The 23,416-nt window shown below is 36.1% G+C and overlaps 2 protein-coding genes across 3 annotated transcripts in view; one reads left to right on the top strand and one right to left on the bottom strand.

The window, feature by feature from the left end:
- Nucleotides 1-679: 679 nt before the first annotated feature.
- Nucleotides 680-7,210, top strand: LOC123562817 (uncharacterized). The gene is made up of 7 exons (XM_045355417.2): nucleotides 680-832; nucleotides 1,222-1,359; nucleotides 3,429-3,539; nucleotides 3,996-4,071; nucleotides 5,786-5,977; nucleotides 6,596-6,690; nucleotides 7,119-7,210. Exons 1-7 carry the CDS (start codon nucleotides 695-697, stop codon nucleotides 7,155-7,157), a joined length of 789 nt encoding a protein of 262 aa, XP_045211352.2. The 5' UTR covers nucleotides 680-694; the 3' UTR covers nucleotides 7,158-7,210.
- An 8,724-nt stretch (nucleotides 7,211-15,934) lies between these two features.
- LOC123564198 (ankyrin-3-like) overlaps nucleotides 15,935-23,416 on the bottom strand; it is a 54,009-nt gene continuing 46,527 nt past the window's right edge. For both annotated transcript variants that reach the window (XM_045357573.2, XM_045357571.2), the window contains 5 exons: nucleotides 23,025-23,162; nucleotides 22,021-22,131; nucleotides 20,124-20,222; nucleotides 17,854-17,952; nucleotides 15,935-16,168 (listed from right to left, as the gene is read on the bottom strand). In XM_045357573.2, the coding sequence (XP_045213508.2) occupies nucleotides 15,992-16,168; nucleotides 17,854-17,952; nucleotides 20,124-20,222; nucleotides 22,021-22,131; nucleotides 23,025-23,162 (624 nt within the window). In that variant the 3' untranslated portion in view covers nucleotides 15,935-15,991. The remainder of the gene's footprint in view (nucleotides 16,169-17,853; nucleotides 17,953-20,123; nucleotides 20,223-22,020; nucleotides 22,132-23,024; nucleotides 23,163-23,416) is intronic.

The following is a 23,416-nucleotide window of genomic DNA, read 5'->3' as shown; positions in this document are numbered from 1 at the left end:
CTTCCATGTATAGCTTTCAATATACTTTGTGTGTGAAATAGAATAGTTTTAATAACATCTTAAATTATCATGCAAGTTACTTGAATAAATAGCCCGTGTTTAGAACGTTGAATGAATCACTGTCGATGTAAGGCTAAATCAATCTGACTAAAGCACATCTCCTATAACGCTACGCATAGGATCTGAGAACGACCTATTCATAGCCTCGTTCTGACGACCCTTTCGCTAGCCAATCAGAGCCTAACTTACAACATCTTGCAAATCTACATGTAGCCTTGACTTTTGATATTTACAATTCTTATGTCGTAAAGTATCAGGTAGCTGGCTAGCTCAGTCGATAGGCTACCTTCTTCGTAAGCGAGGGGTTCCGGGTTCGAGCCCTGGAATGACTGCACATTTTTCTTACTCTTTGACATTCGAACAAGTCTATTTTTCTTACTCTTTGACATTCGAACAAGTCGTCTGATTGGATAAAATAAAAATAGCAATACTGGAAATCCAAAATATACAGAAGACGAATGTGAATGGGTCGTTCTCAGATCTTCGTTCAGAAGATCAAGTACTTTATTAGTCAGATTGAGGCTAAATGTTATACAATGTACAATAATTATTAGAATTACTTTTGACAATATTTAAATTGAATGTCTCTAGATCTGTTGTAGAGTTATATCACGTTTTTTTTCTACAAGTGTACATGTATGTATATAACCCTTCACGGAGCCTCATTTTTCAATACTTCACACAGATAGATAAGCAAAGGTCAAGTTATCTTCTATCATCTGCGACACCTCTCAAGCTTCATCTCATAACCTCAGTGGACAGGGAGAACGAAGTGAGTAACTGTCATTTAATAATATTTATACAATTATATACAATTTAAAGTGCACACATAGACCATCGAGTATTTAAAAAATAAAATTGCAAACTTAGACTATATCTGATTTGCATAAATGTTTGATTGGTTCATAAAAATTAACTTACTCTATATTAAAAAAAACTCGTTTATTAATTTGGAGCACATTTTCAGGTGGTGCCTGAGCGCAAATGTATAACAATGAAAAGTCTGTGACTTGAGAATACACAATTAATGCAATTCTGTTGGTAAGAGCGAAATAGGTCTAAAAGTACATAAAATGATAAGCAGATAATACCGTTTTCGCTTTCATCCATTGAGTTGTGTAGATGAAAACAAGTCTAATTCTAAATCCTTTTTACCAACAGTTCACCATGTTTGTATTTTTCGCTGCCCTGTTGTCGTCTGCATCCGCAGCAAAGTTCTGCTGTTCCCCGGACCAGTGGGAAGGGGACGCGGGGTTAGTTATGGGTATTGTAAACCAGGGCAATGCAATCACCGTGGAGGCAAGTACAGTTTTGATTTTTTTTCTCACATTTTTACTAGTGTGAACACTCGTATATTACACTACCAGACTATAGTTCTTTTCTTAAACACACACATTTTGAGGCGTATCAAACAATAGTTATTTCTTCTTTACGGATATTGGTTACACACTGTAGTTCGAGAGATGGCGGTAACAAAAGTTACCTTGTTGTTCGAGAGGTGGCGGTTACAGAGGTTACACTGTAGTTCGAGAGGTGGTTCTAACAGAGGTTGCACTGTAGTTCGAGAGGTGGTGGTAACAGAGGTTACACTGTAGTTCGAGAGATAGCGGTAACAGAAGTTACCTTGTAGTTCGAGAGGTGGCGGTAACAGAGGTTACACTGTAGTTCGAGAGGTGGCGATAATAGAGGGAGCACTATAGTTCGAGAGGTGGTGGTAACAGAGGTTACACTGTAGTTCGAGAGATAGCGGTAACATAAATTACCTTGGGATCGAGGCGTGGCGGTAACAGAGGTTACACTGTAGTTCGAGAGGTGATGATAACAGAGGTTACACTGTAGTTCGGGAGGTAGCGGTAACAGAGGTTACACTGTAGTTTGAGAGGTGGCGGTAACAGATGTTGCACTGTAGTTCGAGAGGTGGCGGTAACAGAGGTTGCACTGTAGTTCGAGAGGTGGTGGTAACAGAGGTTACACTGTAGTTTGAGAGAAGGTGGTTACTGAGGTAATACTGTAGTTGGAGTGGTGGTGGTAACAGAAGTAACACTGTAGTTCGAGATGTTATAACAGAGGTTACATTGTAGTTGGAAAGTTGGTGGAAACAGAGATCACACTGTAACTCAATAGGTCTTGGTAATAGAGGTTACACTGTAGTTGGAAAGTTGGTGGAAACAGAGATCACACTGTAGTTCAAGAGGTCTTGGTAATAGAGGTTACACTGTAGTTGGAAAGTTGGTGGAAACAGAGATCACACTGTAGTTCAAGAGGTCTTGGTAATAGAGGTTACACTATATTTGGAGAGGTGGTGGTAACAGAGGTTACACTGTAGTTGGAAAGTTGGTGGAAACAGAGATCACACTGTAGTTCAAGAGGTCTTGGTAATAGAGGTTACACTATATTTGGAGAGGTGGTGGTAACAGAGATCACACTGTAGTTCAAAGTTTGGAATAGATTACACTGTAGTTCAAGAGTTGGTAATAGAGGTTACACTGTATTTGGAGAGGTGTTGGTAATAGAGGTTAAACTGTACCGCAAGAGGATGTATTATTACAGCTTTTACTGTTGTTGGAGCGTTGGTTATAACAAAGGTTACATTTTAGTTCGAGAGGTGTCGCTAGCAGAAATTACAAGAAGAGGTGGTGGTAACAGATGTTGCACTGTTTCTTCGAGAGGTGGCGGTAACAGAGGTAACACTGTAATTTGAGATGTGGTGGTAACAGAGATTGCACTGAAATTCGAGATGTGGTGGTAACAAAGGTAACATTGTAGTTTGAGAGGTGTTTTAGCAGAGGTTACCCTGTAGTTGGAGAGATTGTTGTTACAGTGGTTACACTGTAATTTTAGATTGTGCTGGTAACAGAGGTAACAATGTTCTTCGAGATGTGGTGATAACAGAGGTTACTATGTAGTTCGAGAGGTAGTGATAACAGATGTTACACTGTTCTTCAAGAGGTGGTGGTAACTGAGGTAAAATTGTTCTTCGAGATGTGGTAGTAACAGAGTTTTGTATACACTGTACTTTGAGATGTAGTAACAGAGGTTGCACTGTAGTTCGAGATGTAGTAACAGAGGTTACACTGTAGCTCGAGATGTAGTAACAGAGGTTACGCTGTAGCTCGAGATGTAGTAACAGAGGTTACGCTGTAGCTCGAGATGTAGTAACAGAGGTTACACTGTAGCTCGAGATGTAGTAACAGAGGTTACACTGTAGTAACAGAGGTTACACTGTAGTTCGAGATGTAGTAACAGAGGTTACACTGTAGTTCGAGATGTAGTAACAGAGGTTGCACTGTAGCTCGAGATGTAGTAACAGAGGTTACACTGTAGTTCGAGATGTAGTAACAGAGGTTACTTTATATTTGTTTGAACAGGGAACGATGAGAATGTCTTATGACAGCGTGAACAGAATTGTCGCCTACAACCAGACACTGACAGTTGACGGCAATCCCGTAATGCAGCGAGTTGTCAACGACCATAAAAATGTGAGACATCTTTAAAGATTTTAAAAGCGAGCAATAAAGACTAACAAATGTAAAATATTTGACTAATCATTCATGGTGTTTAAACAGTCGGCAGTCATAAAGGCCTATATGGAAGTATCACATTTATAACTTTATTTCAAAATCAGTATAGTGCATATTTTCTGACCTGGCGGAGATATTTTTAGCACAGGCTGTAGCATTAAAATCAATAGGTAACTTGGTGCATATCGCGTGAACAGAATGAAACTAAATCTAATGAATGTAGCCGAGTTACCCTAAAAAGTAAATTTTGATAGAATTAGCCAATGTAAAATATTTCTAATAAATAGTCAGCCAGGTCATAAATATAAGCACATTATAATTATCAATCGTTTCCATCACTGTATTTCATGTTAGCTGAGTACGCTAGTAGTCAGACGAGAATTATTACTGATGTTAAAACACTATCTTTTTCAGAACATTATGTACACTATGACCGGTAATGATTGTAAGCGTACTGTAGCCGCACCATGGATCTCAGGATGCATACCCGGTACGTGTGTCACCTGACATTACTCTAAAACCGAGCAAGATAAGTCGCACGCAACGCAATCGGGACGATGGAAGGAATACTGTTTAATGTACAGCTGTCCCATAAGTCAAACATGAAGGGGTGTCGCTATAGTAAACAAGCACTTTTACTTTTGTAGCCGAAATAAAACAGTTGATAGATTTCAATGATTTTTTTCCAATATACGAGATTCTTTTTGAACAATATAAACGTAAACTTATATTCAATTGTCACAAATGTCTTATTTGAGATCCGTTACGGTAATGAATCATTTTAGACCACTTACACAAAGACAACAAAGTTGCATTAATGGTTTATTGATACAGTTTCTTCCATGTGCCCTTAAGATCAATTTTTAATCATTTAAAGGTCTTAAAATTACATACTGCAACAGTATCTTCAACATTCCCTATATTTTAGACCGCGTACAGAGAGCTTTAAAAACCGTTGCAGAGGTGTTGCGAAATTTACTTTTCTTGTTTCAAGACAGTTCAATGTCTGCAAGATCTACTCGTCCGTCTGGAAACATACTACGCACATTTTTGTGCACATACTGGCTTTAAAAAGTTTAATCCCTTTCTATATACAAGGTAGAATTTAGAGTTTGTTTAAAGCTCGAATCTCATAATTACATGGAAACGAGACTTTTAGCAATAAATCATGCAGCAGAAGAATCACGCTTAGCGTTCATGGCCTTTCACGATCTTTGCTATGCTCATTGGTTCCTCTTTAAGTGAACAATAACCTCATCAGAAATATCAAAGGCTTTTCCAAATCTAATTTAAGTCCGCAAGGATTTGTGCAGTGTAGCGCTGATCAATCTTTATCCGTGTTTTTGTTGAAAAAAAAACGATTAAAAGTTTCAAGAGAGGTGCTTATTGGTTGACTTATGTTTTAGATTAATTTATACATAGCCCGTTCCTTAGTAATGGAAGTAAAATGTCGCGCATGCGCATTCTATGTCGGACAAAAAAGGATGTGAACTATATTAAAATTGTATCAAATTTCAATCAATTTGGTATATGAGTCTGTATTATAATAACTTACCAACCCAGGTCAAAGAAAAATATATGTAATCATTTGCACGCCTACAACTGTCTTGCTAAAAGTGAGAAATTTTGACCAAAGGCGAAAATATCTAGTCAGTTTATGCCCTTGCTTTGACTAATGGGCTTTTTAACTGATATCAATGGATTCACAATGAACATGCAATAAACTATTCTTAAGCCATATTGACTTTCATTTGGACAAATTTGGTTATGGAAAAAATAGTATCTTATGTTTTTATGGACATTTCATATGATATCCAACAGAAGTTATATGAAATGTGACATACATTTTTCTGTGCTCCAGAGATTTAAATAAAGGTGTATGAGATGTTTAGGTTAAAATCTTTCTAAGTGTCACTAGTGTAACTGTATATATCTAAAACATCATTGTCGAATCACATTCAGTTTTTAAGATGTTACACATAGACACCATAAAGCGGGCTAAGACTGAATGATTACAATTATATTTAAGAACTCCTGTCGTTTTGTAAGGAGAAAAATTTCATCTTTATGTTCTAGGGGATATACACGAGACCTGATATACACACTGAAATTGGTCTCGGTTTCGTACTTTGACAAAGTTTACGAAGAATATCAGGTGTGTTTGCGATCTGTGTATACGTTTTGAGAATATCTTGTCATTTCAGACAATGCCACAGAGACAGCAAGTAACATGTATTATGGCCTCGGGGACAACTCTGTCAAAATAAAAGCATATTTGATACAGTATGAAGGGTATGAGGTATATCTAGCCGTCACTACCGACACCTGTGCACCCGTTTCTGAAGTTCTTACAGGCAATCTGGAGGCTATTACTGGACAGAAATATGGAGCTACAAGTGAGTTAATTTTGTACAATCTTACCCTCGTGATTCACATGCTATTAGACGTCACACAATACCTTTGGCTTTTTTCTTATTATTTTTCAAATGGCAGGTACGGTACTAGGTAACACGAAGAACGATTGGAAGACGCCTATAGTATCGGCTTGATGTCGGGCTGTGTCACGGTTTTGTTATGGTTGGAATGAAGTTTCTGGTGGTCTGGCTTTCCTAAGAACGGAAAATGAATTATTTTGATTATAATACCTTTTTATATTATTAACATAACTGTTTTATATGCGTAAAATATATAGATTATCTAGAGTATATATTTTTAAAAAAAATATGTATCTGTATTAATGTATTAATTGTTTCTTATCTAGTTTTCTTGTATACAGTATGGTATTTTAGCGTAGATGTGCTTTTGCTTTTAACATATATAATTGTTTTTACAATGCAACTTCTATAATCGTGAAATATGTCGTGGATAGAAAATGAGACTCAAATAATTTTAATGGCATGTGTTATGTAAATCTTTGTTTTTATCTAAGTGCAGAGAACTTATTTCAGACCGCTCCTGAATAGGTCTACCGTTTTCCTAACATTTTGTAATTATAAAAAATTATGTTTTAACAGCGGAAACTATGGAGTCTCTTGTATTTGCAAACATCAGTCCTGGCATTGCCAACAGAGAAGTGTTCTATATCCCTGCACAATGCGCGCCCGCAACGGTAAGTTTATAAGTTAATGTCATATTTTAAGTTACTACAGTACTGGAAGGTGTTCCATTAACGACGTTACAGTGCACACAGTCAAGTGATCTTCTCTTTATATGAGTATTCTTCCATTTACCAGTATTATTTTCATTCTATTTCCATACACTATTAAAACAGAAACTTACAAAAATACAATATTATGAATCATATATTATGTGTGGACTTAGAACTATGAATTTCGTGTAAAATCTGAATTAGTAAATAACCGAATGATAATAGGGCAAATTTGAAGAAAAGAAAGATTACAATTCCGCAAGTAACATGGAACCACAAAGATACTGCACTCATGCTTTGTAATTACAAAGGCACTGAGAAATGTTGCTTTCAGCGTCACTCCCAGCAATTCGTTTAATTGAGGTTTCTATCTGTTTTTATTTTTGCAGGGTCAAGCAGTTGGTCGACGTTCTCCGTTTGTCTTGTAAAAGCGATGTCTTATGGATATATAACATAGATGAAAATATATTGATAGTTGCGACACAGTTTCTTGTTATAATTGTCTGAGCAGTGACCACAAGATATACCAAATTAATTATACAGTCACAAAAGTCACGTGTCACTGTTTGCTACAAAAGCAACCAAGACCCGATCCAGATAATGATTTATTGCACCTACGCGTGTCCGTTTATTTTTTAAATTTTTTTTTCGGCGTGCCGTATTAAGCACGATTTTATGACCTCGTATGACCTTATGCCGCCTGAATAATGTTCCAATCGGATTGCTTGGTAAGGTATTCTCGGTATTTTCAGCCATAATGAGAGATTTTGTAAGAGTGGCGCTGATTGGAGGAAAGGCTGAAAATGCTTCACTCTGAGTCACGTGTGACACAGAGTGAAATGACAACGCGTTCGTCATCTATAACCTCTATGGTAGCAGATGGCGGTTTTTTCTAGTACTTCGGACTTCCGAGCGATGTGGCCAAGTCAGACGGCTTCCGATATCTTACGAGATGCAGACCTGAAAATAAAAAGATACCGGTTTTACATCTTACTTGAAGAAGAAATAAAATACATAGTAAACTTCATACAAAGCATAGATTTTTAAATCCACAAGCCACCTGAAAGATAATTTCAGCCCGCGAAAATACATGACATTTCAGCCCAAATTAGCCATATCTCCAACTGGCCTTAACATGTTAGGGGAAATGATAGAGCCAAATGACCACTTGCATTCTATACTCAGTTTCAAGTATTACTTGCAGAGCTGGACAAAAATACCTGTCATCAGATTAAATTTTTCACTATTTTCAACTGTGTGAGGCCTATATGACATTTGACAGTTCACGACACGCTCAATGCTGATAGTGGTATATATGCATTTCAAGCAGTTATATGAAAAGGATGCCATCAAGCTTACATTCGCATCTGCCAGAATTTCTGCAACATACCATTCTTAAACTTGTTAATCACAAACTCACATCAACAAATATTTCAAACATCAAAACAGCCTTCACTTCAAGGTTTTATCTCTAATGACAGATTTTGACCTGGCCAATTCGAATCTGTGGCTGGAAACTACCAACTGCTACCTTTTAAGGACCAAGACATGCATCTCCATGGACTGTCTGGCACCTGATTCTAAGAAAATGATCTATGACAAATAAAATCTTACCAATATTTAAACAATGCTACCTATAAGTACAGCATATGCGTACCACTTGAACAGGTGTGCGTAACCAAATATTCATCTGCTCATCCGGACATATTTCTGTTTTGTTAAGTTTTCTTGTTAAGCTATTACCGTTTTGTTAAGTTTCCTTTCCTTAAGTTTTGTTTTTACAAAAATGTTATTTGTTTTATACAGTCATTAACTCTTACCCTGCATTACAGCAACAATTTCTAACCAGTGCAAATCATTACTAACCTGCAACATGTCCGATACTGTTTAATTTTAGACTTTAAAATTTAAAGTAATCTTTCCGGTGAAAACAGTACTGTACATATTCTGAATGATAGACAAATTTGATAATAAGCTGAAGTAGGGTAAGGGTTCATGTTGCTTCCAACAATTCCAGAAATTAAGTATAGAACGTATTTCAATATTGTTTGCTTACTGTTACCATCTTTTAAGCACCAAACGCTCAAAGTGAGCTTTTGTGATTGTTTGGTGTCCGTCGTGTGTCCCTCCCAATTTCTAAACACAGTCTTCTTCAGAACTACTGTTCTCATTTACACAAAATTTCACAGAGGCCCCTTTCAACATTGCCAAAAGATTTAAAATACAGGTTTCTGCCCATATATAACTTGTGCTTCAGTTACATCACGCTGACCATCTTTTTTAAAGATATTTCTTGTTTCAAGAAAGTATCGTTTTGATTAAAACACCGGACACTCATTTATGAAGTTCATATGCGAGACGGTGATTTGTCTTCTTACACTACTCAGTAAATGTAGAAGCAAGAGTGTTCGGAGTAAAGCATAAAAATTTGCAGAATTCATTCGGCTCTCTCGTCTGGCCCATTTAATAGAAAGAAACGTTTCATTTCAAACCGTTAGCAACAAGACATCACTTATCAAAAATTATTTTCAAAGTCTCTATTACAGGACCTAACCAGCTAATTGGACTGATTTAAACTATGACTGGCATACAGCCTGAATATGGAAGTACTGAATTTATGCTCTCCTATTTCGTGTTAATGTTTGGTCTCACATTTCTTATAATGCAAAATATTTCAGAAAGGAGAGACATGAAAAAGTTGTGCAAAGATTGTGTTTTAAATTCAGACCAGCCAGTGCCCAAATGCACGAAGATTTTAACACAATCATATTATGATGCCTCACGCCAATGACGGCATGTGAAAGCTAGTAGCTAGGTACTTTGAATGTTGTGGCATTTGACATAATGACTTCAAAAACAACAGGGGTATCGGAATACAATCGTCCTATGAAATTTGAAGGTCATAGGCCTAAGTATATCAGAAACATGTATTTTCAATCTCAATGGTGATGCCGACCCATGGGGTACTGACCAAAACAATAGGGGCCATCTCCTGACCAAGCGCAATCACACTATGAAAGCAAGAGGGTCATGATGACCCTATATCACTCACCTGTTAAACTTGGCCTAGGAATCCTCAAGATAAACATTCTGACCATGTTTCATGAAGGTAGGGTCATAAATGTGGCCTCTGCATTGTTAAAAAGCCTTTCCTTTGATTTGCATGGTGACCTAGTTTTTGACCCCACATGACCAAGTTTCGAGCAAGGAATCATGAAGATAAACATTCTGACCAAGTTTCATGACGATAGGATCATAAATGTGGCCTCTAGGGTGTTAACAAGCACAAATGCCATATTTCCTGATGGTCAATAAAGGAGATTAGCCTCAACAGGGTTTTTTTAAAGTGGAATTATACGCATTTTTCAAGTAAAAATACAGCACAAAAAGATATGTGTGTAAAAAGGGTGGAGGAAATTATAGTTTTTAACCCAATATACCAAACTCTTCCTGTTACCATTACGAAATAATAACTTTTTAAATATGACTTTTCTTATTTTGACTGGGGCAGTCTTTTTAAGAAAAGTCAAACTGCTTGCAGGAGTTGCTTCCCTTCAACCTCAGAAATCTCTACTTATAGGTAAGGGAGATCATTGCGTACAAGACTGAAGAAATGAACTATTTTTTATTAGTCCGATTTCTTCATTTCTAAAGCATCACTTTCAAATACTTATGCGGCATTATTGTTAATTAAACACATTTAAATGCACAGCAACCGAAAACTTGCTTTTATAAAACAGTCACCAAAAACACACTACATGCTGTAAGATGCTCATAATGCCACTTTAAGGGAGATTTGGGTGAAAATAAGGGAGACTTTAATTCGCTCATTTTTTTACGTGCTACATAGCAGTTTTCATGAAAAAATCATCGAGTTTCCTATATTGAACTGAGCTGAGCCAACAGTTGTGTACAGAATGCATGATTGTTACTTACAGCATATTACTTAATCCAAGGAAATTCAGAATTCCATGAAAGATTGAACCAGATACTTTGTTTTTGCTTTTTATGTGTTGATGCTTTTGCATCTTGAGTCAGAGTGGTCTTTTTGACATGCTTTTCCTTTGATTTCACCTGGTGACCTAGTTTTTGACCCCATATGACCCAGTTTCGAACTTGGCCCAAAGATCATCCAGATAAACATTATGTGCAAGTTTGTATCAAATCAATGCATAAATGGAACCTCTATTGGCTGAAACGGTCAGAATAGAAAATTTTGCCCCTTTCAGGGGCAGTACCTCTAGAACCCATGAAGGAATCTAGCCGGTTTTCAAAAGGAACCTAGATCGTATAGTGTCTTAAGTTGTGTGTAAGTGTGGTTAAAATAAAATGTAAAATGTCACTTTTGTTGTGTTCAGAAGGTAAAAATTAACAATTTTTTTTCTTTTTCAAGAGTCAATCAGGGGGCGTAACTCCGAAACCCATGATTGGATCTGACGGATTCATCATGGAATCAAAAATCTATTATTGTTAAAATTATTTTGCAAGTTTGTATCAAATCAAACCATAAATGAAGTCTCTATATGGCTGCAAAATCCAAAATAGCAAATTTTGGCCCTTTAAAGGGCCATAACTCTGGAACCCATGATAGGATCTGGCCAGTTTTCGAAAGGAACTGAGGTATTATGCCAATACAAGTTGGGTGCAAGTTTGATTAAAATTGATTACAAAATGTGGTCTCTATCGTGTTCACAAGCCAAAAATAGCACATTTTGGCCCTTTTAGGGGCTATAAATCTGGAACCCGTGAGGGAATCTGGCCAATTTTTGAAAGGAACTGAGATATTATGCCAGTACAAGTAATGTGCAAGTATGATTAAAATAGATTGCAAGATGTGGTCTCTATCGTGTTCACAAGCTAAAAATAACAATTTTTGTCGTTTAAGGGGCCATAACTCTTCAACCCATAATGAAATCTGGCCAGTTTTCGAAAGGAACCGAGATATTATGCCAATACAAGTGGTGTGCAAGTGTGATAAAAATATGTTGCAACATGTGGTTTCTATCGTGTTCACAAGAAATTGTAGACAGACGACGGATGGACGATGATAAAAGCTCACCTTGACACTGCGTGACAGGTGAGCTAATAACAATCGGTGTGACCTCGATCTTTGACCTGCTGAACCCCAAAACGTAACAGGTCAACTGCTGCCCTCAGGCAATCATCCTCTTAGTTGAAAGGCAGTCATTATAACCTTTACCTCAAACATATTGAACCCTTTCATCTACAGACAACAGGCAAGCATCCTACGAAGTAGTTTGTGGGCCGAATCGTTTTTTTGTAACTGTTGTTGAGTAGACACTATCTTTATGCCCCCTTCAAAGAAATTGTTTTGCAGATGTTGGTCGGTCGGTCCGTAGACCGGCAATCGGTTTCCGGATGATAACTCAAGAAAACTTGGGCATATGATCATGAAAGTTGATAGGGAGGTTGGTCATGACCAGCAGGTGACCTCTTTTGATTTCGAGATAGTAGGTTAAAGGAAAAGGTCACAGTGACCTGGAACAGTTAAACCGTTTTCAGATAATAACTGGAGAAGGCTTGGGCCTAGGATAACGAAACTTAATAGGGAGGTTGATCATGACCAGTAAATGCCCCCTATTGATTTCGAGGTCAGTAAGTCGGGTCAAGATCACATTGACACAAAACAGCCGAATTCTATTTTGCCGAATAACTAGAGAATGCTTTGGTCCAAGATCGCATTTGATATCGAGGTCACTTATGACTGGTAAATGACCCATAATTATTGATTTGAAGTCAGTACGTCAAACGTCCAGTGCACAGTGACCAAATAATTTCTGTTCCTTGTACAGTTACTGAATGCATAAAGGGAGGCATTTCATGTTCTACAAGCTCTTGTTTAACTCACGGTCAATATCATCTATGACCTACTGACCACAGGCAAATCAATTTTGACGACAGTAGGCAATCGTTCTGTAGTGTCAATGTGACCTTGACCTTAACAACAAGCAATCATCTGATGGAGTCTGACAACTGTAGACAATAACTTTCTTTAGTTATAGAGTGTAACTAGGTAACCACCTTCACCACTGACCAGCTGACACCCCAAACAATCTACTGCCAATGGTAATTATCATACAGAGTTTGATGACTATTTGCTAACGTGTTCTTTATCTATTGAGAGGAAACTCTATAAACGTCATTTTGACACTGACCTTTACCCTACTGACTCCCAAAAACAACAGGGTCATCTGCTGACCACAGTCAAACATTCTCTATTAACTTCTGATCAGAATGGATCAGCAATTAGCAGAGCAAATAGTGGTGGGAATAAATATATAAACATGAAGACTTAAAAAAATAATTTACCTTTAATTCCAATGAAGCACATGTCATATTATCAATAATAGACTATACATGTATTTAAAGCTAAGTACAACCAATATTTCTTCATTTTGGTATTTGGTGCACCAAAATATTTCGATACTGTAAATATTTTGTAAGCTTTCCCCCCATCAGTGTTGAAAAAAACCCATCAAGATACCTAGTAACCAATAACATCTGCTGAAATTTGGTATATAGATGTAGTGATAAAATGCTCCCTATACTAAGGTTAAAATGTTAACTTTGAAATCAAAATTTTATCTGTGTTAAACTTCATAATCAAAGCAAGATAGTTATTTGCAGATGGACAAATTCAGTTTCAAATTATACAGATGTAAAAAAGTATGCACCAATATCATTCATAGTAAATTTGATCTGATAAAAAAGGTATTTATTATAGCAATTCTTTTATCAGAAGGAAACGTCAATATAATAAATTAATTTGATGTTGTAATCATTGAAGGTAACACTGGTCCTTTTTAAAGTGGAATTATACGCATTTTTCAAGTAAAAATACAGCACAAATAGATATGTGTGTAAAAAGGGTGGAGGAAATTATAGTTTTTAACCCAGTATACCAAACTCTTCCTGTTACCATTACGAAATAATAACTTTTTAAATATGACTTTTCTTATTTTGACTGGGGCAGTCTTTTTAAGAAAAGTCAAACTGCTTGCAGGAGTTGCTTCCCTTCAACCTCAGAAATCTCTACTTATAGGTAAGGGAGATCATTGCGTACAAGACTGAAGAAATGAACTATTTTTTATTAGTCCGATTTCTTCATTTCTAAAGCATCACTTTCAAATACTTATGCGGCATTATTGTTAATTAAACACATTTAAATGCACAGCAACCGAAAACTTGCTTTTATAAAACAGTCACCAAAAACACACTACGTGCTGTAAGATGCGCATAATGCCACTTTAACCTCAAAACTCCATCACCGTCTATATGATTGATAAACCTTCAAATCACTGAGCAGATACCATTACGTTTTGTTTGTTTTGGGTTCATTGCCAACAGTATTTCATTTATGTAACAGCAGGAAGATAATTTAACAACTGTTCCTGCATTCTGTACCAGTACTAATCTGTTCTCCACATGTAACTGCCACCTTCTCCACATGTAACTGCCACCTTCTCCGCATGTAACTGCCACCTTCTCCACATGAAGGACAAAATGACTACTGACACGATGTCTTTTATCAAATTCCACCTTGAGAACACACCTAACCTTGGGATCAAACTCAGGACGTCGTTGTACGCCTATATGCACTCTCCCTACTGAGCAAAGTGAACGGGTTCTACTATGTTCTGTTATTTGTATGAAATTTTGACCAAGTCAAGGGAGACGGCTCCCAGATAACTGATTTGAATATTACAAAACAAATAACAGAAGTACACACTTGAGGATTGACATGAGAATTTTCACACGATCATACAATAAATATTTTAATTTCATGAGCATGGAATTGTTGATATGCCGAAAAAATTATGTCCTGGTAATATGAATTAGTGGATTTAAAATGAATTGATGGTAAAGGTGGTGGTAAAGTTTATTTACCATCACTTTGTGAAACAATGAACCTAAGCTCTACTGAGCTTCTGAGCGACCCTATTTTAAGAACAGTTAAAACCAATTATACCTTACCCCTAGCAATTTGCTGGTAGCCATTTACAGCTGGGTCAACTGAGGCAATCATGATAAAGTGCCTTGCCTAAGGGCACACCGCAATGGGAGTAGCCAGAAATCGAACCCGTGGCCTTCACCTCCGTAGGAAAGCATGTTAGCCCTCTCGATCAATATGTCTACTTAAAAATTTCATGAAATTTTATTTGTTTTGACTAACAATTTGCCACTGATGAATATAAATGAATTCACAGAAGATCAAAATGAAAATATAGGCCATTAAGGTAAACAGTAACACAATACTACATCAAAAGTCAATGCCAAGGATCTGTATCACCTTAAATACAACAAACTTGCAATTTTGGTCCACTCAAACATATTTTCCTGATGAATTGCACTGATCACAAAGGTGGAACATCGTCACTGTCAGATCGTTCCACTGGAAGTAGGTGGGGTCAAAATGCCTTACAAGATCCCTGCATTTTGAGTGCTTTTCATATAGGTTTGAAGATGCATTGATAACGTTTTGCTGAAAATTAAATAATAACACTTTGCATTGAAAGGTTTTAGTCATTTGGCAATATGACTATCTTTATGTGAGTTATTGTAATAATATGTGACGTTTTAACCTATAACTGTCTTCCATAAATACCACTTAGCACTATAGCAGTTTCTTAAAACACTAAACTTATGCAGGAGGAAAAGTGATCATACACTTCAATTTCCACTTTTATTGTTAAACAGTGGAGCATTTCTGTATATAACTATTTATTTCTAGGGCTTCCGTTTAGTTATTTATGGAAATATTTCATCTGTCTTTTAGTTTGAACAACTGACACTTAGAAAAAAATGAGCTAATCACAATCAAACGTAGGGGAGTCTGCAGCTGAGTGGATTTCAAATCACCTGCCCCTCAATGCTGTGGGTGTAAAACCTCACTTGGGGTGTTCCTCCATCTAGCATCTTTCTCCATCTAGCAGTCTTCCTCCACCATGAAAAGCTCACTCACGCGGCAAAGTCATCATATCACCAATAATAGTGTCAGTGTGATGTTAAACCTTACAAAACTGTTTAATCTGTTTTTTCGCTTCCTATTTACCTACAAACCGTATAAGTCTGCTTGTTGTAACATTGTGAGACAACTTGTTAACAAAGACCACTTTATTTATTTATCTTCCAAGGATGACTTATACTGGCAGGTTTGACTGTATACAGTCATCACTCCATAGTTGTTCACTGATATGACACCTTACACTGAAGCGTACACCAAAAAAGCTTGGAGAAATGGTCAGAGTATAGAGCAGCACTTTTTCACAGCAATGTCTTCCTTGCTTTTTGGTTTACTGGCACTACTGTTAGTTTTTTGTGATAACTGATATTCATTCCTGATGGTAAAGTCTTTAATTGTTGATACAATGTCTAAGCGGCCTATCTCCGTGGCAATATCACTGGCACTTAGTCCGTACTGGAAATACAGAAACATATCAATGAGCACAATAACATTTATAAAAGAGAACCCTTAGCCTGCTGGCGGCAGATGATTCTGCCTTTGCGACCAGTGCAGACCAAGATCAGCCTGCACATCTGTGCAGTCTGATCATGGTCGGCACTGTTCGCTATTCAGTCAGTAAATTTTCAGTGCAAACCCCTTTGAATAATAAATGGTACGGTCCAAATTGAAAGATGGACCAGTCCATTATAGAAATACAGCAGGGTAAGGGTTAAATGAGGTAGTTTACAGATAAGGAAATGGAAACGATAAGCTCTCGCTCAACTCGTCTTTAATTTACCAAACTTCTCATTCATACAGTGATACTTTTGATGGTTAAAATGAAGCCCGCACAAAACTGGTTGAAAGTTATAGATTTTAAAACCAGATTTTTTATCCAGTAACGCTATTTTAATGTGTGTATAGCTACACACTGTACACTCGGATCATTCTATAAAAGGTTTTTACTGTTACACTGTTCTCTTTCTTATTCATCCGGCTGTAAATTATATATGAGCCGTGCCATGAGAAAACCAACATAGTGGGTGTGCGACCAGCATGGATCCAGACCAGCCTGCGCATCCGCGCAGTCTGGTCAGGATCCATGCTGTTTGCTAACAGTTTCTTCAATTCCAATAGGCTTTAAAAGCGAACAGCATGGAGCATGACCAGACTGCGCGGATGCGCAGGCTGGTCTGGATCCATGCTGGTCGCAAACCCACTATGTTGATTTTCTCATGGCACGGCTCATATAACTTGGTGTAAATAGAAATATTATGAATTTTAATCCTCAGCTTTGTATAAGTACCTATAAATTTTAACAGCTTCTGTTTAAAGCTGGTAACATTTAGCTCACACTTAATACAAAATTATTATTTCAGCTGCTTTATTTATACCTAACTACACCAGATACTGCGTCCTTTTTAATCCTTCTTAAATCTATGAAGAGTGACAAGTGACCTGTATTTGCAAGTACCACAGAGTTTGATGGAGTTTTTACCAATAAACTGTGTGGGCTCAAGTCTCAATGTGGTCAATGCTTTCAAAATAAACAGCTGATTCCCTATCCTTGCTCAGGACCTAAATAATGTACTGATGGCAGATCTATTTGCAAAAATTAAAGTCAGACAGTCTTCAAATGGTCTTAGCAAACACTGAGCAGGGATTATCTCCCCTAGCGCTAGTCACAACTACTGCAATGTCTAGGAAAATCACCTGACCACTGAAAAGAAATTCAAATGTTATTTCCTTACTTTTGATTTTATTTTTCATTGTATCACCCAAATCTGTCATATGTTTCAAATAAACACTCGATACAATTTCAATAACTTAAATTAAATGTCTAACAAAGAAAAAAAAAAACACCACGATTGATCAAAACCTTGATAGAAATGTTTGTGGGTGCAGAGGTCTCTTTACTGTTAGGGGAGAGCACTGTGTGAGAGACTGTGGTCTTGGATGTCAATGTGACTTATAAACAAAATAAACAGACTGCACCTTCTCACTGAGTATGGAAGACATTTCTTTGCCATTGCTAGGTATAAACACAAACCGCCATCACCTGTGTCCAATATCAAAATTACTTTTTTTCGAAAACCATTCAGCCTGTGTGGTAGACCAACATTTATTTAGAAAAAAAGTTATGTAACAAAGATTGTTACCTGGTTAACAGTATTTGTTTCTGCCCCTGCCTTCAACAATTTTTTCACAATTTCCATATTACCGCCTTGAGCTGCCAGATATAGGCAGGTAAGACCTCCCTGGAAAATAAATACATTACTTTTGCACCTATCTTGTGATAGAGGTTTACTGCATAGCAGTATTAAATTCAAATCACCTCTGTCACCAGATAAGAGTGGGTACACACCTTGACATGTTGATAATAAATGTTCATGGGAAAAAAATGAAAGAAGCTTAACGAAATTCTACTAATTGGTTGGTTTGTTATGTACAAATATGTGCAGAATGTGGATTTTTAAACAATTAAAGGGCAATAACTCTGAAATCACTTAGGCAGTCCTGACGAAATTGTGTGTGCACTGCCACATTATAGTGATCTAAATTCAATTTAAGTTTCATAGAAGTTTCATAGTTCTAAGTCAAATATGTTACAGTCAAGTTATGAAGCAGAAATTGCCATATTTATAGTACCCTAGAAACTACTAAGGGCCATAACTCTAGTGTTTCTTGGGCAATCTAAATGAAACTTGACAGGCTGCATTTCCCTATAGTGGTGAAGATATACATGAATTTTTATTAAAATATTCCAAACCACTTCCTAGATATGGCTCTGGACAAATGGCTGGATGACGCCAAAACTATATCCCTATGGATATCTAAATAAATTGGCATGGACATTTAAGTCAATTAATATGGATAATTTAATGAACTGAAATGGATATTCTACTGACTTGATGATGTAAGTACTTAATGAATAGATACAGATACTTTAATGTATTTATGTGGATATTTAATGAACTCATGTATATATCTTAATAAAATGATGTGGGCATTTTACTGAATTCAGTAAATTTCTAGTTCGTTTCGAGTTCAGGATGTTTGATTTAAAGTCTGAATACTACAAAAGAGTATGCAATAAGTAATAGTTGTAACTGAAGATACTGTTTCATGATATGTAAATACAGTCAAACTTATTTTGCTTAAACTTGAATATCAGTAGATAGAGCCATCAAGATATATGTGTTATATAGGGATTTTGCTGACACCCAAGGATGAGTTCTAGCAAAGGGTGGTGCTCGAAATATCCAAGTTCAGCTGAAGTTCCACTGCACTGATTCTATAGAGGACAGCCTGGCATGAAGTAACTTCAATATTCTACACATATGATGCAGTAAGGATTTCTTTCAATCCAAATAAAGGGAAACAACTCTTCTGATAGTGCTGATTGTATTACCACTCGGTTACTCTTCCACTTAAAATGATTTGACACTCAAATATGTTTACTTCAGAAATGAAATAAAGTTCAATGGCTTCCTTTTTGGTATGAATACATGCATGGATTTAAAGCTAATCTCCAAGTACTCAGAACCCAGAATGATATGTGTAGACTGTATTTCATAACCCAATTGAAACTACTTTACTTGTGATTCATGTATAATATCTATAATTTTATTTTATCTTTCCTTCAGATTATGTTTATTGTTCAAGTGTTGCATACGTCTGAAGGGAATAATTCTCAGAAAAGATAATATTGTCAACTAGCATCAGTTGCTGAAACTGTGAATGGTCTAATACTGTGTTATAACATGTACCTTCTAAGGGCAACATGCAGTAAAATGCACAAAGCTCATAGGATGACATGCATGTAAATAACAGGCCACTCTAGCACTGTAACCTCTTGTCTATTCTGCATTCAGCACTAACAGACAGCAATGGAATTAAAATCAAATAGCTGGATACAGCCTCATCAAAAGAAATGTATTCTGACTGCAAATATTTCAGTATGTACCACAGTTATATATCATTAAATTTATAGTGCTGTGCCAGTTGTAAAAATCTGTAATTTCTTTGAACTCATCTGACTGATCTTTGTGCCAGAGTTATGGAACTTGACAATTTACATTTCAAAGTTTTACTTTTGATTACAAACCAATGTTTGTGTTACAAGAAGCAAGAAAGCAAATTTTCAATAGTTGCCATAGTCACAAAGTAGCTTATAAGCTGATAATATATGATATCGGCTAGTGTTCTGTTAAATGCAAATTTTTAGTATTATCTAATGTAAAACAGGTTAATTATATTAAACATATACTTTAAAAGCTCTATTTTATGTCTTTCTATGTATTCACTAACTCCTAAACATAAATCTAACAAAACAGGTAGTTATATACGCCTCACATTACCTTTTTGGGGAAAATGACTTTAGCCTATCTACTAGAAGCTTAGTTTATATTTGAAACAAGAAGTATACCTTTGTACGAAGATTGACATCTGCTCCATGAGAGATCAGTTTTTCTGTAACATCTGCATGACCACAATGACAGGCACAGTGTAAGTCTGACAAATCTCTCTGTTCAATATAAAACAGTTACACATCTCTGGACAATTTGTAAAATAAATTCAGAATGAACTTTGTTACGATCTGTCAATATTCTATCGTTGTTTTCCAATATTACAATATTGTTTGTTCATATACATGAATACCATCTTCAGTTTTAAAATTCAAAGTATTCATAACAGTAGCAGTACGTACACTAACCACAAATTAAACAAGAGCTGTCCTTAAGACAGTGCGCTTGACTTTTCTCAGTGCTTGACTCTGAATAAGAGCTTTGCCAGTAAAAAAATATCCAAGTTAAAAAGGGATATAACTCTGACAAAATTCAAATCAGAGTTATGGGAATTGTGTCTCCTGGTGAAGACTTTGATAGTAAGTAACTGTTTTGAGTTTCAAGTCAAAAGGTTTAATAGTAACAGAGATATTTGAATTTATCAAAAATTTTAACAAAAAAAAAATCTAAGTTAATAAGGGGCATAATTCTGTTAAAATTCAAATGAGAGTTATGGGGATTGTTCCTCCTGGTGTAGACTTTGATGATAAATAAGTATTTTAAGTTTCAAGTCAAAAAGCTTTGATAGTAACAGAGATATTTGACTTTCATCAAAAACTTTAACCAAAAATTCTAAGTTACAGAGGGGCATAGTTCTGTCAAAATTCAAACAGAGTTATGGGAATTGTGTCTCCTGGTGTAGATTTTGATAGTAAATAACTATTTTGAGTTTCAAGTCAAATGCTTTAATAGTAACAGAGATATTTGACTTTATCAAAAATTTTAACAAAAATTCTATGTTAAAAAGGGGCATAATTCTGTTAAAATTCAATTCAAAGTCATGGGTTTGTTTCTCCTGGTGTAGACTTTGATGGTAAATAAGTATTTTAAGTTTCAAGTCAATAGCTTTGATAGTAACAGAGATATTTGACTTTATCAAAAACTTTAACCAAAAATTCTAAGTTAAAAGGGGGCATAATTCTGTCGAAATTCAAACAGAGTTATGGGGATTGTTTCTCCGGGTGTAGACTTTGATAGTAAATGACTATTTTAAGTTTCAAGTCAATAGCTTTGATAGTAATAGAGATATTTGACTTTATCAAAAACTTTAACCAATGGCGACACGGACGCCGGGGCGAGTGCAATAGCTCTACTTTTTCTTCGAAAAGTCAAGCTAAAAAAAGAAGCATGAAAATATATGGTAGATAAACATGCAATAATAGGTATTCTAATGTAAAAAATCCATGCACATTTCTGTTAAAACACAGAAATATGATGTCACATCAACATAACTTATTTGGCACCATACAGGTGCAAGAAAGAGTTGTACTACATAAATTTTGATGTACCATTTTATACAAAGAACATTTTAGAATCAAAATGATATTTTAGAAAACATACTGCATAGGTTATTAGGCGTAAAAAAAGAAATTGTAAGATGTCTATACACTCAGGACTAAGTTATTCTGCCCGACGTGTTACTTCCTGTGATTTAACACTTTTTCAAACTACAAATTGACGTCATGACAACCTACTACATTTGGCACCATACATGCCCCATGAATTAGTACTTCCCTATTTCATCTATTTGTTTACATAAAAGACATATTAGAATTGAATATATAGCAATAGCATATTTTAACATATCTCAACAATGCGAAACAGTTATATGGCGCCTGTATAATTATTCCTCAAATATATAACCTCATACTGTTTTGATATTCCGCTATATAAAAATGAACAATCTTGTATTAAAACTAAACACGTTATTCATGACACTGAAACCTTAAAAGCAGACGCATGACACATTATTTTTACCTCTGTGTATTGTAAGTGAAGCTCGTTATTCTGCGACAACATTTCTGAAACTTTCAGCAATACGCCATGCTTTACTGTGTGTAAATATTCTTTTGTTTTCCCTTCACAGTTCTGTAATATAAATGATATGTTACAGTTGAAAATTTGATAACAAGGTGATTGGTAACACTGATGGACTCATTGCTCCCAAAATGACTGTAGCATATATTGCCCTTTCCTGATAAACACGTTCAAAGGTGCTGTACATACAAAGACAGCCACTAAGGGAACCAAATTCATCCTCTACTAGTAGACACAGAGTGATCTGACCAGAGCAAAAGCCCTCGGAACAGAGAGAGAGAGAGAAATACTTTGTTTACAGGCATGTCCAGCTAAGACTTTGCCTAGCTCTTGAATAGACAGTCTTGTTCTTTAATGTGCCTGATGTGTAGCACCAATACATGCCAAGCCAGCTTTCATAGGAAGAACCAGTACTGGCCTCATAGTTAAGACAGAGACTCGAGAGCATCTCAGAAATTTCCAGAACATGGACTGGGATTCAAACTCCAGACCTCTTGACTGAGAGTCAAGTCTTTTTCTACTTGGCCATTTTTAATCAATTATTTCTATATTGTGATTAGATCATTGTTTCACATGGGCTGGCTAAAACTAAAGTAAGTTTTTGGAAGAAAAAACATAATAAACGGGAAAAGCATCTTTGTGAAAATTAACTTAATCTTTAGCCTGCTGGCGGCAAGTGATTCTGCCTTTGCGACCAGTGCAGACCAAGATCAGCCTGCACGGATCATAGTCTGCACTGTTCGCTATTCAGTCAGTAAAGTTTCGGTGAAAACCCCTTCAAATAATAAATGGTATTACCCAAATTGAATGATGGACCAGTCTATTTTAGAAATTTAGCAGGCTAAGGGTTAATCAAGCAAACACAATTCTGTATCTGTAGATATAAACTAATACAAAACTAATTTGAATACGAATAGACAGAAAATACTAAACAGAAACTCAACCTCTATGCTATCTAAATCTTTCTGCCAGAGATCTTTGCTGTAACTGGCTAGTTTGTGTCTGACTGGACCAATGAGATCCTTTGCTGCTTGTCTGGTAGTTACACTATACAGTAAGGCTTCACCGTGGCAACAGAAACCCTGAAATAATTAAAAGATGTAAAAGATAATAACAAATCATGACATAGCAGATTTCATTCTTGATGTAACACACTGTACAATCTCTGACGATACATGAATACAATCTCTATAAAACTGGTGAAGTTTCAATGCAAATTTGGAAAGACATATGAGGTATAATGCAGAATCGGAATATAGAGAAATGCATTTATTAGCTGTAAATGGTATGCATTAAAATTGAGAGTGAAAAATCCACTCCAAATATGGCTGATTGT

This window comes from Mercenaria mercenaria, chromosome 2, assembly GCF_021730395.1.
Source record: "Mercenaria mercenaria strain notata chromosome 2, MADL_Memer_1, whole genome shotgun sequence".
NCBI classification, from domain to species: Eukaryota; Metazoa; Mollusca; class Bivalvia; order Venerida; family Veneridae; genus Mercenaria; species Mercenaria mercenaria.
This window is presented reverse-complemented; position numbering and strand designations above follow the sequence as displayed.